Below are 18,882 nucleotides of genomic sequence, written 5' to 3'. Positions count from 1 at the left end.
TCCACTTTCAAAATACTATCAATAATTTCCACTTTCAAAACACTATCAATAATTTCCACTTTCAAAACGTTATCAATAATTTCCACTTTCAAAGCACTACCAATAATTTCCACTTTCAAAATACTATCAATAATTTCCACTTTCAAAACAATATCAATAATTTCCACTTTCAAAACGCTATCAATAATTTCCACTTTCAAAACACTATCAATAATTTCCACTTTCAAAATACTATCAATAATTTCCACTTTCAAAACACTATCAATAATTTCCACTTTCAAAACGCTATCAGTAATTTCCACTTTCAAAATACTATCAATAATTTCAACTTTCAAAACAATATCAATAATTTCCACTTTCAAAACACTATCAATAATTTCCACTTTCAAAACACTATCAATAATTTCCACTTTCAAAATACTATCAGTAATTTCCACTTTCAAAATACTATCAATAATTTCCACTTTCAAAACGTTATCAATAATTTCCCCACTCTTTATCTGTGCCTAAAACAAAACGTAGATTCCATGAGCAAAGCTTCTTTCTTAGAACTGCACGCCTATGGAATTGTCTTCTGTTTTCCTGCTTTCCACCTGACTACAATATGGTTGTTTTCAAGTCTAACATGAACAAGTTTTTGATGAGCCGTTCCATATAAGTTAACAAATTTACCAAATTTCCATTACTAACAATTACTATATTGTCCAATTTCTACTATACACTCTTTAACCCTTATCCTCGAGTGACCTCTTAGCCTTGATAAGTCGTGATACCTATGTAAAAAAAAATAGCCTTTTTCAAAGCGTAACCTACAGACTAACTAAGGAAGAAATTAGCAGAATATTATATTCAAGTGTTCTGCCTGGTACTATGACTCTCCATTTATCTCTCTCCCTCGAGGCATTCATGAATTCATTGTTGCTCATCATTCAGAGCTCCATTCACGCTGTTTTCTTAAAAGTGTTTGACGTATTTCCATAGCTTTCTTTGCAGCTTTGTAAACAGTAGGTTTCAGTTTCTTTCTGTCCGAGCAGTGCCCATACAGGGCGATTGTCCTAACCATTGTGTCCAAAACAATCTTCTGCTCAGCACAATGAAATACGAAACCATAAACAGAATTATTCCATATTACATCAGTCACTTGCTTTCCATGACCTTATGTGACCTTGATCGGGAGGACTGAAGCCGGTTCTCAATCTTGCCCAAGGGTCTCGCACAGACTACCAAAGGGAAAGAGGCACTTACTTTTTTTTTTTTTATAGTAGTGTTGTCCTGCCACCTTTATATCACCTAGTATTCCCAAATAGCTACCCATCGGGTACTGCCCAGGCTCATCATTGCTTAACTTTGGCTAATATATTATGTATGATTTAATGATAGGTTACTGTCAACAAACTCAAAATTATAAAAATAAAACGTCAAATACTTTTGATTAAAATTTTTGCACGTTTAAGAATTTTGAAAATTAAATGTTTGTATTAGGATTATGTTTATGACGCCAGTCAACGGACAATGTCAAATTTTACAAGGTTTATAAGAATTTTAGATTTTATTTATTTACCAAAATAGTTTACATGAATTTGGTAAACAAATGAAATTTAAAAATAGTCTCTAAATTTTATAAGGATTTAGAATTAAAAACGAATATCATGGGAAGTACAAAGAATTCTTACATACATCGTGATATAAATGATGAAGGTAGAGAGAAAAGCAAAGTAGAGTAAAGAATGAAGGAAGACAAAGCAGGAAAGGAAGAGAAACGAAAGAATTCAAGTTAAGCGAGATTACAAACACATACACTTATTATTAATATAAACTGTTATATAAAATCCTGCCTATAACAACTAAATCGTTAACAAACTAACAACGGAATTTTGCTCCGTGTTTCTGAATTAATAAAACAGAAGAAAATCTTTTGTACAATAAAAAAAAAAAACTGTACGTGTTTTCTTTATTTGTGTTTTGTGTGAACTAACAAAAACGACTAACCAGAATAACGAGAAAGCCTTGCAGTCTAGCTTTTTTTTTTTTTTTTTTTTTTTTTTTTATTCAATTTTCACCCCAAACAAGGCACAGTGCCACTTTGAAGCAGGGGGCTACTATTAGGGAATTAATTAGCGGGGTCATTATGAAGGGAGAAGAGTAGAAAGATGTTTGTTAACATTACACTTGAACTTCTGCATATCATTGCAGTTGGGAAAGCAGAATCCCGGAAGGGAGTTCCAAAGACCCGCAGTTCTGGGGAAGAAACTATTGGAGTAAAAGGCTTTCTTGCACCTAGGGATCTCCACTGTAAAGGGATGAGACTTAGTAGCTTGTCGGGTTTGTCGGGGGTAGTTACGTCTTATATTATCATTACTTCTGGCCTTGGCAGCTGTATCCAGCAGCTTTAATAATAACACTATCTATGGAGCTAAGATATCTATATGGAGATAATATTTATATATATATATATATATATATATATATATATATATATATATATATATATATATATATATATATATATGGGAATTAAGATCATTTCTAGACTTTAAACAATATAAAAAGGAAACAAATTTATTTAAATGTGTTCATCGTCCACTTTAAAATTGTCACTTGATTTCCACAGGTGAGAATCAGAGTCAGAGTCAGCAATTTCCAACTTTGCAGGGGTCTTGGCATTTTTTATTCTTATTAATAAGTCACACTTTATCATGGCCAAACACCACTCGAGGATAAAGGTTAATGCGATGGAGGGATTGTCATTTGAGTGATGAACAATATTGTAAGAAGATTAGTCAGAAACTGGAATAACTCCATAAAATATACTGAACCTCTTAGAATTCCTACAACTAACTTTTCATATTCACACGGGAAGGAACTTTGCTTTTCGTCTCAGGACTTCTTTGAATTGGCTACCTACCGAAAACTCTATATCTCATCTGCAAGCTTTTACACTTCAAAGCTTTTCTGGATTGATGACTGCCATTTTGTTTGGAACAACATTTCTCTTTTAAAACTAAAATGACTTACAACTCATAAAACATTTTGTACTTTGCCACATAAAAAAAACATTTTGGATCAAATTAAACGTTTCATTCCTCTACTGTTGCAGTAACGGAGCATGTATGAGTGCATGGGAAAATATCAGCAGGAGCTGGTAAGGATATTAGCAGCAGGAGGCGGGGAAAAAGTCATATGCAAATTAGGAAATGTGCACGAGTTTGCAAAAGAAATACAAAGGAAAAAAGAACTAGGTGGTTGGAGAAAGAAAGTCGGCAATAAAAAAGATGGACATATAAGAAATGGTTGTCTACAGCCGGCATGTAGTGGGGCAGAAGTGAGAGACTTTTAAGCTGGTGTTGAGACGGAAAGAAAGAAAAATGAAAATGGTGATAAACAAATTGCGTTAAAAAAGAAAGAAAAGCCGAGTTGGATTTATTTAATTTTGTTTGTTTGTTCTTTTTTAACGGTGCTGGACAATGTTATGGCCACGTTACATTGCAAAACTTCATGTTCTTTCAAATTTATTTCCATGTGCTGCTGCGATTAATAAAGTTTGCCTTGTTTTCAACTGCTAAAAGTCAAAGCAGGAGGTAGTGTAGCAGTTGCGCTCTATCTTGCAGAGTTGTAATTTGGTTGGTGTATTGATACACAGGCAATTAGCACAATATTGAAATCTACTTATTTCTGCCCAGAGGATTTAGCACCAACTATAGACCAGTTCTGAAGTAGATCTTATATTGAAAAGACATTGCACTTACACAGTTCTCGTCTTAGGCCAAGCATTCAGGGAAAACAGAATTCCAGGATGTCACATCCAGAATATGACTTAGTCTTTGCTTGGAAGTTATTACAATCCAAATGTGTAATGCCATAATCGCCATACTAGACACTGCAGGTTGGTGATGCTATTTGCCCATAGCTAGATGTAGAGCTCATTCACCCTACAACAATGTTCTCAAACGGTCACCCATCTGGTGCTGACCAGGCTCAATGTTGCTCAACTTTGATGATCTCATGAAAACTGGTGTATAAACATGATTATGCTATACTATATTCATATACTGATCAAATCCTGCCAAATATTTCATCTGATAGTTCCCCAAAATGCTATTTCAATTTTTTTAACCATCATTTCGGAATTCCTCCAAATCCATCTCCAAATGTTCTACGCTGTTTCGATTCTTACTCTTCTTTTTTTTCTTACTTTTTTTCACGCTACATTGACACTTGGGCTGTAAGGGCCTGCTATTTGGATTCATATGTAACAGGGAATTGTGGGAAATTGTACAGCCTTGTGCTATTTAAGATTAAATTTGATATATCTTTTGTGTGCATGTTTTTTTTTTAGTTTCGTATTCAATTTGAATTCATTGTTTTTTTTGTTTTAGTTTCGTATTCAATTTGAATTCATTGTTTTTTTTGTTTTAGTTTCGTATTCAATTTGAATTCATTGTTTTTTTGTTTTAGTTTCGTATTCAATTTGAATTTATTGTTTTTTTTTGTTGTTTTTTTTTTCTTTTACAAGATTTGCTTTTTTCGCTCAATTGTCAGGAAATTAATCTGAAAGAATTTTATAAGAATGATTCTCTGTTATGCAGTGAAGTGTTCGCCTTGCGCATTATGCACTCTTTGAAAGGCGTGCGTATTTATACCTATATACACCTACACACAACTACGGAAAAAAAACACATGTATATCAAAACACACACACACACACACATCTTTTAAAAATGATTTAAATATCACAAAAATAAAATATATCTGAAGTTTTAAGGGTTCATGTTCTCATAGCTTCTTTAGGGGTACATTTAAAGATTTGATTTTTCTTTTGTTTTCAATTTTAATAAAATATAAAAATTAAAATTTTGCTAAAAATTCACTTAAGATGCAAGTTTTTTAATTGTGAATTACTTGAAAAAAAGCAGAATATTATATAGATATAATGTTGTTCCTTGGAGTGGAGTCCGCAATTGTGCATTTTTGTCTCCATCTTAATAATATTAGCTGGCAGCCTGGCGTTACCCGGTCATGCAATACGCTTAAACATGATATTTTAATTTATGCAGATTGCGTATGTATTATTATAGAATCAATCCACTATTGATTATTATATACTATGAGGAATAATTTGACCGGCAGACTAATTTACACAAAAAAATAAATAAATAATAATAATGATGTGAATGGAGACCCCATGATATTATTGTACCTATTTACTATGCCTCTCCACTGGACAGAGTTAGACACCAGGGTCGTTTTTTAACGTGGAGAAAAGGTACAAAAATAAAAATTGTCTCAGTCGTGAAGGATTTCTCCTCCACCGAAAGAGAACAAGAAAATGAAGTGCAGCATCTGAAGAACAGATGGTATTTATTTGCTCCCCCACCGAGCAAATTAGGCACAAGGCCAATTTTTAATGTGAGGAGTGAAGGGAGGGGGAAGGGGAAAAGGGGACCAGCTCCCGAGAGGTGGGAAATGGGAGCTGGTTAAAGGTCAGGTATGTGGGGTTGCCCCCACATCTGGTCCCTGCTTGCAGCATCTGCCGGAACAGATACTACATTTTGATCTTGTCCAAAAGGCCAAGAACATTGTGTGAAAACTGTAAAAGGATGTAATCTTGATAATGTAGTGTCAGAATATATTTGGTTATGATGGTTAACCGCCAATACACTTATAAGCATATGTGACATATTTTCATTGTATGGACGTCTGGTGCGAATGGAAACCCCATGATATCATTATACCATCTTTAGACACAGAACAGATACTACCCTTGGATCGTAGCCAGATGACCAAGAAGGTATATTTTACTTTCACGTACGGCTCAAAAGCAACATTGTTTTTTATTATATATACATTTTTTGGTCCCCCGACAAAAAGAGGGTGGACCTGTAAATTCACGTTTGTCTGTTCGTCTGTCCGCACTTTTCTCAATAGCTCCGACTTGGAATTTTTTGAAATTTTGCACAAACATTAAACATGATATGAGTAAAATAGTAACAGAACGGATTTTCCAGGAAAACTCCAGCTACCCCCCCCCAGAGGTATATTTAGGGTTAAAATGGCTAAAATTGACACTTTTGTGCTTATTAAAAGAAAATTGATGCCTTGGATTTTTATAAAACTTTCTGAAAAGTTGTAACTAACTGATTTCTATATAATTTTGTTTGTCTATATTTCGCGATACCTGTAAAATGTTTTTGACTCCTAATGGGGGTATGAGACGAATGGATTCACCAATCATTTTTATAACCAACGGCTGTGCTAAACAACCAATGAAAACGTTTCAAAATTATTATAAAAATTGTCGAATTTTGGATTCAATCAGTTCGCCGTTAACTACGCCACGGACCGCATTTGATTCTTGGCCGCCATCTTAGTTACTGATCTGAACTACGCCGCCATCTTTGTTCAACACAATATCTCAGAACTTAACAGGTTAACTACTCCACGGACCGCATTTGATTCTTGGCCGCCATCTTGGTTACTGATCTGAACTACGCCGCCATCTTTGTTCAACACAATGTCTCAAAACTTAACAATAACTCTTGGGTGTGCCCCAGGGGCTCTTTTAGGGCTAATATATACACTCCATTTTTGGGACTATTTTATAATATTTGTCCAAAAATTTTTTGTGTACACTCGTGAGCAAAAAAAAAATGGGCCAAACAAATTTTATACATTTTATTGCACTAAAAGCTATATTGAACAAAGAACAATTGAACAAGGAAGCTTAAATTAGACTAATAACACAGAACAAGACATTTACTTTAATAAATGCTTAGTATGGAATCGCATTCCCTTTTGATTTCTTTAAAAGATCAATCCTTTTAAACACGCTCTCAACCAAAGTGGAACACTGTGAAGAGGAGATGCTATTCCATTCGCTTTGCACAGCTTCTCACAGTTCGTCATTGTTCAAAAAGGTTTTTCCATCAAATGCACGAGATATTATGGATCAAATATTCTCGATTGGGTTTAAATCGGGGCTTTGACCTGGCCAAAATATCACATTAATTGAATTATTAGAAAACCATTTTTTTGTGTGACTTTACCAGTGTGTGCAGAGGTATTATCATGTTGAAAAATAATGTTCTGAGATATTCCCAGCTTCTGGATACTTGGTAACAGTTCTGTTTCTAATATTCGAATGTATTCCTTTGCATTGATTTTTTTTTTATCACTTATCAAGGCTCAAAAGCCACTCGGGGGTAAGGGTTATTGTGTGTACAGTAATCAATGAGATAGTTTTGTATTATTCGTTGGTATTGGAGATTTGATAAAGTGTCATTACTTAAGAGGGCGGTTCATCAGGAATTTGTTTATGTTGGACTTGAACACATCCAAGTTGAAGTCAGGAGGGAAACAGACAAGTGGCAGAGTTCCACAGGCGTGCAGTTCTAAGAAAGAAGCTTTGTTCGTGGAATCTTCTCATATCTAATAAGTTCCCCAACTCCTGCTGCAGTAAAAGTTCCCCATACCATTATCTCTCCATTCCCGTGTTTAACTGTCGTTTTTATGCAACTTGGTGAAAATCTTTCTCCAGTTCTTCGATTGCACCATTCGGGAGCATCGGGAGCATCAATAACAAGACAAAATCTTCATTCATCTCACCAGAAAACATTCCTGAATCAGTTTGTATCTTTCTTGCCATAACACGAGAAAAATCTCTTTCAATCATGGATGTTCTTTTTAGATGAAAATGGCTTCTTTGTACACCTTTTAGAAGAAAATCCCATTTCTTTCATTCGTCTAGATATTGTATATCTAGAAAGAGAATTTCCAGCCCCTGTTTTGAATTCTTTGCTATGGTCAACATAAGTTTTCTTTCAATCCTTCAAAACAGTTAATTTAAACCTGTGGTCCTCCTTCAAAGTGAAAGCTCTAGGGCGAACAGATCCAGATTTCCCTTTTACCAAGCATTCGTCCTCGAACCTTTAACCAATTCACTTCACTACAGAAAGAGATTTTTTCACTTTTTCTTGTCTTAAAATATAAAAAATCTGCTTGTAAGTCATTTTGGACTGCCTTAATCCTGCAATTCCTTTTTTTATATCCTCGCCAAGATGCGGTCTTACCATATTTAGGATTAAATTTTCCACTTATTATTATATGCTATAATAATAATGATCTACAAAATAGAAATTTTCAGTTAAAATTGACAAAAATTCATGGGAAAATGTTGAAAAATCGATTTCTTCCTTCTTTCACTCTTGGCCCATTTTTTTTTTTTTTTTTTGCTCATGAGTGTATATCTATTTAGCAGTTTTGCATGGTTCTGAACACAATTTAAATATGTTAAGGTCTTGGGGACTTTTGGGGCTAAATAGGGGGAGGTGGGGAAAAATGATGAACTTAGTCATTTCTTTTTATGCATGGTGCAGAACTCAAATGTACATATGTTAAGGCCTAATACTGCACAGTTTGTTCATTTTCACCAGGATTTGACGTCCCCTTGGGACTTTTGGGGTTAAATGAGTTGGCGGGGGCAAATGGTGAATTTAGACATTTTTTTTTATGCCTAGTTCACTGTTCAATCACGGGGAACCATGCATACTTCACTTGTTTACATTGTCTTCGGTGATCGGGAGATCTTATTTATTAAAAAGGAGGATAATAGGTGATAACATACTACGAACATTAAATTAGCGTATCTATATATTAATTTAATGTTTGTAGTGTGTTATCACCTTCAATCTTCCATTTTAATAAATAGGATCTCCCAATCGAATAATCTATAACCTGGAAACCGTGACACACATACGTACGTACGTTAAAGGTACTACAGTATTAATATACAGATAACAATAACAACAACAGTCCCAAAAGACTGCGAGAAAATTTAATCAAGAGGAATACTGAGTCTATACACCAGACGGCAATGCTAAAAACAGCTGAAATCTTAATGAAAATCCTCGAATGCGGAAACCAATCCACATAAACTGCATACATTTAACCAGCCACATGAAACTGTAACAAAACTAAAGCAAAAATGAACACAATGTGAAACCAATGGAACTGAAACTGCAAGAAATCGTATAAACTGTCTCTACCCCCACCCCAAAAAAAAATTTCAAACACACAAAATAGGCGTGAGCGTGAAGGGTCAAGGAGGATGGAAAACGCAAGGAGGGAGAGCACTAACCAAACCTCCACTGGATGGGTGCAAAGAGTACTGGGACTTTAACGGGGCCTATTGTCACCAAAATTCCAGTGAAAACCAATGGTTATTGCTAGCGAGAAATGAATGGTGAGCGATTGTTGCGATAACGCAAATTTATTTGCAAAGGTTATTTGAGAGAGGTGAAGAGTACTGGAAATCTGGGGAGACTTGTTGTCACTCAGATTCCAAGGAACACCACCAGTTGTTGTCAGATATCTGCTAATGGCCTCTATGAGAACACGTAGTTGGTACAATGGAAATCCGGAAAGACTTGTCACTCAGACTCCTGGGATGCCACAGGTTGTTCTCAAAGAGAAATTTTTGATGATGGATTGTGTGAAAACTCCTAGTGAGTAATAATAATAATAATAATAGTAATAATAATAATAATAATAATAATAATAGTAATAATAATAATAATAATAATAATAGTAATAATAGTAATAATAATAATAGTAATAATAATAATAATAATAATAATAATAATAATAATAATAATAATAATAAGAAGAAGAAGAAGAAGAAGATAGCACCACTAATAGTACCTATTTACAATGCCTCCCCACGGGACAGAGTTAGACACCAGGGTCGTTTTTTAACGTGGAGAAAAGGTACAAAAATAAAAATTGTCTCAGTCGTGAAGGATTTCTCCTCCTCTCCTGAAAGAGAACGAGAAATGGAAGTGCCGCATCTGAAGAACAGATACTACAATTTGATCTTGGCCAAGGAACGTTAGAAACATTACCGAAAAACTTTGAAAAAAAAAAGAATGGGAGAGATTGGAATCAGAGGGATGACTGAGAACATAAAATGGATAACAATAATGAAAACTGCAGAAATATTAAAGAAAATCCTTGAATGCAGAGACTAACACACATGAACTACAGGCACAAACTGGACAAACAGAAACGGCTATAGATATAAAACAGGAAGGAACATCACATAAAATCATGAAAACTGAAATTGTATAATTGTAAGGTATCCCCCCCCCCCCGCCTTTTTGTGAGTGTCACCATAACGGGCACCACACCAAACAATAAGAATCAAGGAGGATGGAAAGACTGAGGAGAGAAAACACTAGCCAGACCTCTGCAGGATGGATGCAACGAGGACTGGGACCTTCTAGAGGCTTATTACCACCCATATTCCAGTGAAGACCAATGCTCGCTGCCAACGAGAAATTAATGGTAAGCGGCTGTTACGATAACGCAAATTCTTTTGCAAAGGTTACCAAAAGAGGTGGAGAGTACTGGAAATTTGGGGAGACTTGTTGTCACTCACACTCCAGAGAACATCAAAAATTTTGCTCAAAGAGAAATCTTTGATGATGATGGCCTGTGTGACTACTCCTAGTGAGTAAATAATAATAATTACTAGTAGGACTCGAATGCCACGGAATGAGGGATATATTTCGTTAACATATATTTTTTTCTGGATAGCGCAAAACTGTTTTTGGACAGAAAAACAATACCACGTAGCAAATATGAGTTTAGTAACATTTCTATGAAAATAGTATTCATTGTGTTTTAAATATAGAACTGATTCAAATGAGATAAACTAATGGATCCTAATAAATACTCAGAAGGTAATATTTTGGTACATAGTTCAATACAAATAATAAAATCACATTAACAATCTTTAATTCACTCCTTCAGTTAGCAGACAATTTTTTTCCGGGCCTGTTTCTTTTGTAGAGCCAGTCATTCGCTGGATGAGTGCGAAAAAGACTGAGACCTTGAGGAGGCTTATTGCCACCAAAATTCGAGTGAAGACCAATGGCCAACGAGAACTCAATAGTAAACGGCCGTTGCGATAAAGCAAATTCATCTGCAAAGGTTATTGGAGAGGTTGAGAGTACTGGAAATCTCGAGAGGCTTGTTGTCGCTTAAACTCCAGAGAACATCACAGGTTGTTCTCAAAGAGAAATCTTTGATGATGGCTTGTGTGACTTCACCTAGTGAGTTGTTGTTGTTAATAATAATAATAATAATAATAATAATAATAATAATAACAACAAGAAGAAGAAGAAATAACTTAATTTAAATCAAGGGTTATCCCCCTTGTTAGTAATACAGAATTAGTCGCACAACTCTTCCACATTAAAACTTACGATAAAACTCGATAATTGGAAAAATTATATTTTCACCTGTAATTATTTTGCTACTTCATCATTTTTCGTTATTTTTTTTTGAAATTCTACACTAATTTCACAATGACACGTAAGTATATAATAATGTTTTCACCTGAAATGCGTTCGTTTAAAAGATAACCAACGTAAAGAAGCACCATTTCTTTCTTTGGTGCTTGTTAAGATAAAGTCGACAGATCGATTTTTTTTTTTTTTAATATGTCATTTTCAGCAAAAACAACAATACTTACCTAATTGTCATGTCGGAAATAGTAATATATCCAAAAATTACGAAAATTCATCGAGTAGAACCACCGCTATTGTGTTTTTTGTTAAAATAAAAAATAAAAAAAGAAGCCTACAAGTGTCAGAAACGAAAAGGGAGATAAGTGTGTCCCTTTTACTCGCAATCTTCAAGGTGTTCACACCTAGGAAAAATGCAGTTTCCCCCCAATTTTCAGTAAAAATTACTTGTCTTTTAACTATATATAATTTTCTACTCCATGAATTTTCGTAATTTTTGTATATATTACTATTTTCGACATGACAATTAAATAAGAAATGTTTTTACTTAAAACTACATATTAAAAAAAATCGATCTGTCGTCTCTATCCTAACAAGCACCCTTTATTTTTCTTTATTTTTTTATCTTATTTTTTTCATTTTTTTCTTTTCTTTTTTTTTTTCTAAAGATGTTCCGGTTTTAATTTTTAAAAATAAAAAAAAAAGTAGAAAGAAAAGAAAAAGAAACCCACTTAAATTTAGGCGGGTTTCTTTGGAGTTTTTAAGAGACTCTTCCCTTGCGTTTTTTTTTTGGGGGGGGGGGTGACTCGATGAAAACGGATTGACTTACCTGTTGCTACATCGACCAGGTAAGTTATAGCCGATAACACAACAATGACGACGTCGAATTTCCGAAAATCTCCTGCCGAAGAAGTCATATTCTCTCATATCGCACGCACGGAAATAAATCCAAAATTCAAAAAAGCGGGTTTTATTTTTAAATTCTCTTTTTGCGAGATCCCAGATATCGATTTGTATTCCGTTTTCAACCCTTTCCCTGCGTTTATTTCGACTTTTAATCCCAATATCCAACGCATATCTCAGGGTCGGGCATTTTCTTTTTGGCGAGGTACGGAGATCATAGGGCGACCCCAGCTCTTTTGTTTCCTATAATTGTAAATGTTGGATAAGATGTTTTCTCCCTTGCTAAGGAAACATTTAAAATGAAATCAGAAAACGAGAGAGAGAGAGAGAGAGAGAGAGAGAGAGAGAGAGAGAGAGAGAGAGAGAGAGAGAGAGAGAAAGAGAGACGCGCGCGCTAGTGCGTGCATGTGTAGGTGGGATATACAAAGGTGTGTGCCTTTGAGTGAAAATGCGTTTAAATTTGGCGGACTGAGATCTAACCCCGACCCTAGCCCCAATCCCCACCCCACCCCCAATCCCATCATTCGCTTTCTCTGACACCACGTGACAGCCTGTTGCAGGTGCGAACTTAACTAAGCAATTAGATAAAGGAAAAGAGAAACAAAGAAATAAAGAACAACAGAAACAGACGGAGAGTAGGAGGGGGGAGACAAAGAGGAGGGGGTGGGGAATAGAAAGGTAATTAATAAGAAAAGAAGAGGGAGTAAGTTTTCTTTCTTTCTTTCTTTTTTTTTTTTCAGTCACTTCTGATTTAAAGAAAAAGGGGTCTGAAAAAGAGGGGGCAAATGGATGACACAAAGGACAAAGGAAATTAACAATGATTACTAAATGTATTTACCCCCTCCCCTCCCCCGCCCCTAAAATAAAAGCTTTCCTGCTGATATATAGATAGAATAAGAAAAGAGATTAACTTTATACTAGTGGGACCTGTGGAAATTCCACAGCGGACTCATTCATATGTAATATATTGATGTTGGCATTCTGTGCATGTTCAGTGTAAATGGAGACGCTCTGATATTATTGTAGCTCTTTTGTTAAAACTGCAAAAGTATTTATCTAAGCTAGCAAGGACGCCTGGCGTAGCCCGGTCGTAAAATACGCTTAAATATGATACTTTAATTTATGCAGATTTCGTATATATTATTATAGAGTCCATTTTCTATCGATTCTTATATATTATAAAGTTGTGGTTTCAAAAATAACAAAAATATATATCCCTATAACTTAGATGCATCAGCTTGAATCGAAACCGAAACCAAAACTTATGAAGAAGTTATACATATATATGTATATACAGGGTGTCCAAAAAGTCACTGAAGGGTTTGGAACATGAAAAGATTCTTTATTTTTGATGATGTCTTTCTGTAATTTAAATATAATCTGACTAAAAACATTGGGAATATTAAAAAAACATGCAAAATTCAAACAATCTTTATTTATGAAAAATAATGTCTTTTAAATGTTGCCTATTTCCAACTCCGCATATTTATGCTCTTTCCAAAACATTATTCATGACAGATTGCAGAATCTCTGGATTGCGATTAAACTCCCTTATTTAAGTCCTGATGTTTTTCTTTAATTCTTGCAGGATTTGAGGTTTGTTAACATAGACTCTTTCTTTAAGATATCCCCACAAGAAAAAGTCGGGGCTAGTCAAGTTTTGGGAATGTGGTGGCCATTTGACATTGCCATAGCAAGAGATAATGTGAAACGATTGACCCCTGATTTTGGTAAAACTGTTTCGCAACTTGCATACTTTATTCAATGCTATACTTATCCATAATTAATTTTCAAAATATTATCTGAAAAATATCTGAAATAGAGAAAAAAAAATCATTCATGGTAAAATTACAAAGATTTTTAACTTTTCAGTGACTTTTTGAACACCCTGTGTATATATATAAATTGAGTTTCTTGAGCTGTAATCGAAACGAAAACCAAATCTAATGAAGAATTCTTGGTAAAACTATTTATTACAAGAAATGGAAGATCATAGCAATTAAATGACAGTCACTTGGAAGGAAAAAGATGTAAGCGTGACACACACAATAACACACGCTATCGTATTAATATATACAGCCATGTTCAAAATTATGGCACACCTATAAAAAAAAAATACTTAGATAATAGATTAAATCTCCGCATTTAAAAGTTAAAAATTGTGCAGTGAACAGTTGAGAGCAAATGTAAATAAATTCATTCCAATATTCAAAATGATTCATTGTTATACTAAACATATTGTTTCTTATTTTTTAGGTAATATTTGATTCATGCCAGTAATACCTCCAAAAAAGCAGCTTTATTTTCTTTTAAAATTGATAAGTACTTTTTTTCTGATGAATTAAGGGCAAAATAAATTCATTGATTGACATAATTACATGAATAATTTTGTGCTAGGAAACACATGCTGTCAAGAATCGTGAATGACAACGTACTTAAAGAAATAAGCAGTAAGATGGTCAACATCTTGAAATTTGGATTATAGATTTTTGTCATATATATATATATATATATATATATATACACACACACACACAGCGATGGTCAAAATTATGGAACGCCTATAAAAATACTAAGATAATAGATTAAACCTCCGCATTTAAAAGTTAAAAATTGTACAGTGAACAGTTGAGAGCAAATGTAAAATATTTAACAATAGATTGTAGTATTTTTTTTGCTTTAAAACCTTTTTTAAGAGTTTTAGCTGAGTTTCATACTAAATTCATTCCAATATTCAAAATGATTCATTGTCATACTAAACATATTGTTTCTTATTTTTCTGGGTAATATTTGATTCATGCCAGTGCTATAATAGTATATTTAATTGAAAATGCCTCCAAAGAAGCAGCTTTCAGTATTTATATGGGCACAAATTGTTGCTTTATTTGGTGAAGGATATTTTCAGCTAGAAATTGCCAGGAAGATGGAATGTTCAAAGAAGGGAGTTCAAACAACGATTAAAAGGTACAAGAAAACAAAGTCGTTCAAAAACGGAAAAGGACAAGGCCGTAAAAAGTCTACAGCCGACAGGGATGACAGATCTTTGAAAAGAGCATCTCTTGTAGAAAGTAAGAAAAATTCTTCAGAGCTTGTTGCTGAACTTAGGGAGGATGCAAACAAAAACATAGCTCGAACAGTGAGAAGAAGGTATTAGAAGTGGGATTAAAAGGATACAAAGCAAGGTAGAAGCCATATTTGTCTCAGATCAACAAGAAAAAACGGCTGGAATTTGCAAAAAAATAAAAATAAATAAATAAAAAACGAAAATTGGACACCTGATGATTTGGCCGAAATTGTTTGGTCTGACGAAAGTAACTTTGAGATAAGTTAACGGCTTCTATTTCCTAAGCTTTGAAAGGAAAAGAACACTTGAAATTTTTGTGTGAATACACATCCATAACATCGTATTCCAAAATTATAGCAAATTCTCATTTTTTTTCATCAGATTTTTGGCATCGTTGGGGCGGGTTATGTTCGCTCTAGGGAAGTGATTGTGTGGTTCCAACTGTCAAATGTTTGATATTTTCGAATATCATTTTCATATTTTAATATTAATATATTATCGTTGTTGTGATAGTGGGAGAAAAGAAGTAATTTTGGTGAAAAGCAGCAAAACTTCACGTAAAAAACGGGAACACTTGAAAGAAAGAGGAAAAAGAACATTGTCTGCTAAGAGGTGCTGGACTAAGGGAGTAAATTAAAGATTGTCTTTTACAATGTGTTTTTATTATTTGTATTGAACTATGTAGCACAATATTACTTTTTTTATATTATTTGTATTTATTAATTTATCTCATTTGAGTCAGTTCTATATTTAAAATGCAATGGACATTATTTTCATATATATATATATATATATATATATATATATATATATATATATATATATATATATATATATATATATACTACAATAATAATTTTAATACCTACAGACACTAGTTTTTCATCCTTTCGGGAATCATAAGTGCAGGGTGACACGATTACTACCGATCGGGAGATTCATATACATTTTGGAGGAATCTGTTTTGAGAATCAGTCTCTGATTCCAAGAAGACGAAAAAAAACTCTCCTGGGGGCGACGATGGAGGTGGACAGCAGCTCAACAGATATCAAAATTCCCACCTTCCTTCTAAGGATGACGCTGTGAAACAGGGACACGACTTCGACCGTGGAAACTGAATAAAGATCCAATTGTCCAGATAAATGAGACTTGCGTCTGTTGCTATGCATAAGAGATTTTGTTCTAGGTGCACCATATGTCGGGACACAAACCATTCGAGGACACGGCCAAGTGGTACAAAAGAGAATATAAAACGTACATTCTGCTTTATTTTTATAAACCCCTCAGAAGATGTGATGTGCCGTAAAAGTGGACATTGACATGTAATACAAACAGACTCCCCTCTCCTCACCTTATATTAGGAATAAGATATTCCCTGAAGCGGCAGAATGATTAAACTATTTTTTTTTCAGGCACATTGGCAACGGATTTGATGTAAGTATTCCATTTCAGGTCTGCAATGAAAGTCAGTGCCTTAAGCAGGGGGCTTCTTCAAGAGGATAGCAATTCATTTCAATTGGATCAAAATGAAGATCAGAGCATTAGTGGTGAAATGAGAGATGCTTGATTTTTACATGTATTAAAAATCATCAGCTACCCCTTTTCCCTATTGGATGACATGCTCCAGGTCGGATGAGAGAGAATCAGAAAGATTGGTCATGACTACACTTATTAATCCTTATCCTCGAGTAAAATTTCGCCTTTGTAAGGTTTGATAGATTGGCCTTCTTAAGGCCAATATTTGACTTTTATACATACTTTCATAACAAAAAACATGTTATGAACGTGTGTAAAAAAGGCCACATTTTACTCGAGGATAAGGATTAATGAGTGTACGGTAGTCAAGGGGACAATAGCATAGTAATCGTCAGTGGAAATTTGGTAAATTGGATTACTTAAGGGGACGACTTATCAAGAACTTGTTTACATTGGACTTGAAGACAACTATATTGTAGTTAGCTGGAAAGCAGGAAACGGAAAAGAGTTCCACGGGCATGCTGTTTTAAGAAAGAAGTTTTTTTCATCTAATCTACGTTTGGGTTTGGGCACAAATAAAGAGCATTAATGACTAAGATCTTTTTAAGGCCAAATTTGGCCTTTTTTACACACTTTCATAGCATGTTTTGGTCGCCATATTTTTTTGTAATGAAATAACGTAAAAAAAAAAGCCAAATTTGGCCTTAAAAAAGCTAATTTGTCAAACCTTAGAAAGGCCAAATTTTAAAAATAATTCGACGGCTTCGAATGTCGTATATTTAGTCTAATAAAAAATGATGAAAAAAAATGAAAAGAATTTCTGTTTTTATTTCAGCCTTTGTGTCTAACAATGTGTTTATGCAAAAAATAAATGGTTTTTATAAATTTTTTTGTCGGCCAAACAATTTACGCCGCTAAACTACACATTTACCTGAGATCTTACAAGTGATGACTCCTCCTACTCCTCCCCGCTTCCCCCAAAAATGAACCCTCCATGTATCCTTTTGGGGAGCTGGGTTTTCTCTGTATAAAAAAATAACAAAACAAAACGACCTTTTAACTAATTTTGCCCTCGGGAGGAGACAAGTAAATAGGGATTACCAATGTCAGGGTAACGCAACCGCTCAGTATAGAGTCGTAGCAGAACGCAAGGACAGTCTAACAAAACACAACAGGTAAATCAGAAAAAGGTCTTAACTTACCTGTATCCGGGAAAGTGTTTATTTTGTTTGAACGGCCCGCCGCCGCTCACTCTACAGACCGATCACGTGACGAACTAACGGTTTTTCTTTTTATCGATCCAGACTGACTCTTTCCTCTGACACGCGACTACTCGTCCCTCCACAGGCGCTTTGTATGACTCGTCATTATTAGAGCTAGGACAGCAGCATATTCTTTTCATTGTTTTGACTCTCGAGTGTGTATCCGTTTATATCTTATATGCTTTCATATAGAGTGATGTACTGATGTGGTTCTCGGTTGATTAACTGTGTCGTGTGTCGTGTCTGACTATACTCGAGTCATGACAATGAAAAGAATATGCTGTTGTCATAACCCTAGTCATTATATTTCGTTTTCGAACAGCTGTATCCTCTTCTCCTCCTCATAGCTCTACAAGTTTTTTTGTTTTATTTTTTTATTGTTTAGTTATTTATTTTTATTTTTTTATTTTTTTTGTCGATCTGTTTGTCACAGTTTGTTATTGTTGTTGTTGTTGTTGCCCGATTATAAAATACTAGATACGGGCAAAATGAATGCCGATGCTCAAAATTTATAAACATTTTAACCCCTCCCTTTACTTAAAAATCACTAAAAATCAGGAAATTAACCAATTTTAATGAAATTTTCAGTATTTATCAAATAATGATCGTGAAATATAATGAACTAATTATTTTTTATTTAAATCTTAGTGGAATGTATTATTTTGTTTAAACAAAAAGTACCGTCACTAATGTTATGGTTTTCAGTAGTAAATAAAAAACGCAAGAATTTATTTTTGCTTTTTTTTATATAAATAAAGCATCGTAATTTGTAACAATAAAAAAAAAAAATAATAATTTTTACAGGAACATTACGAAAAATGCCTCTAAAGTCCGTATTATGAAAAATGAATTTCTCGAACTACCGATATTACTA

The 18,882-nt window shown here is 34.2% G+C and overlaps 1 protein-coding gene across 2 annotated transcripts in view; it reads right to left on the bottom strand.

Annotated features, from left to right (window-relative positions):
* LOC145296894 (uncharacterized) overlaps positions 1-18,244 on the bottom strand; it is a 111,618-nt gene extending 93,374 nt beyond the window's left edge. The window contains exon 1 of one of the 2 annotated variants that reach the window (XM_080143049.1): positions 17,949-18,244. Coding sequence is in view for 1 of the 2 variants with exons in the window: in XM_080143048.1 (XP_079999174.1) it covers positions 12,133-12,220 (88 nt within the window). In the remaining variant the exon portion in view is untranslated. Of the gene's footprint in view, positions 1-12,132; positions 12,726-17,948 lie in introns of those variants that run through there. The other variant, XM_080143048.1, reaches the window with a different exon arrangement.
* Positions 18,245-18,882: the final 638 nt, after the last annotated feature.

Source organism: Euprymna scolopes, chromosome 17 (genome assembly GCF_053919585.1).
Source record: "Euprymna scolopes isolate OS-2025 chromosome 17, ASM5391958v1, whole genome shotgun sequence".
NCBI classification, from domain to species: Eukaryota; Metazoa; Mollusca; class Cephalopoda; order Sepiida; family Sepiolidae; genus Euprymna; species Euprymna scolopes.
This window is presented reverse-complemented; position numbering and strand designations above follow the sequence as displayed.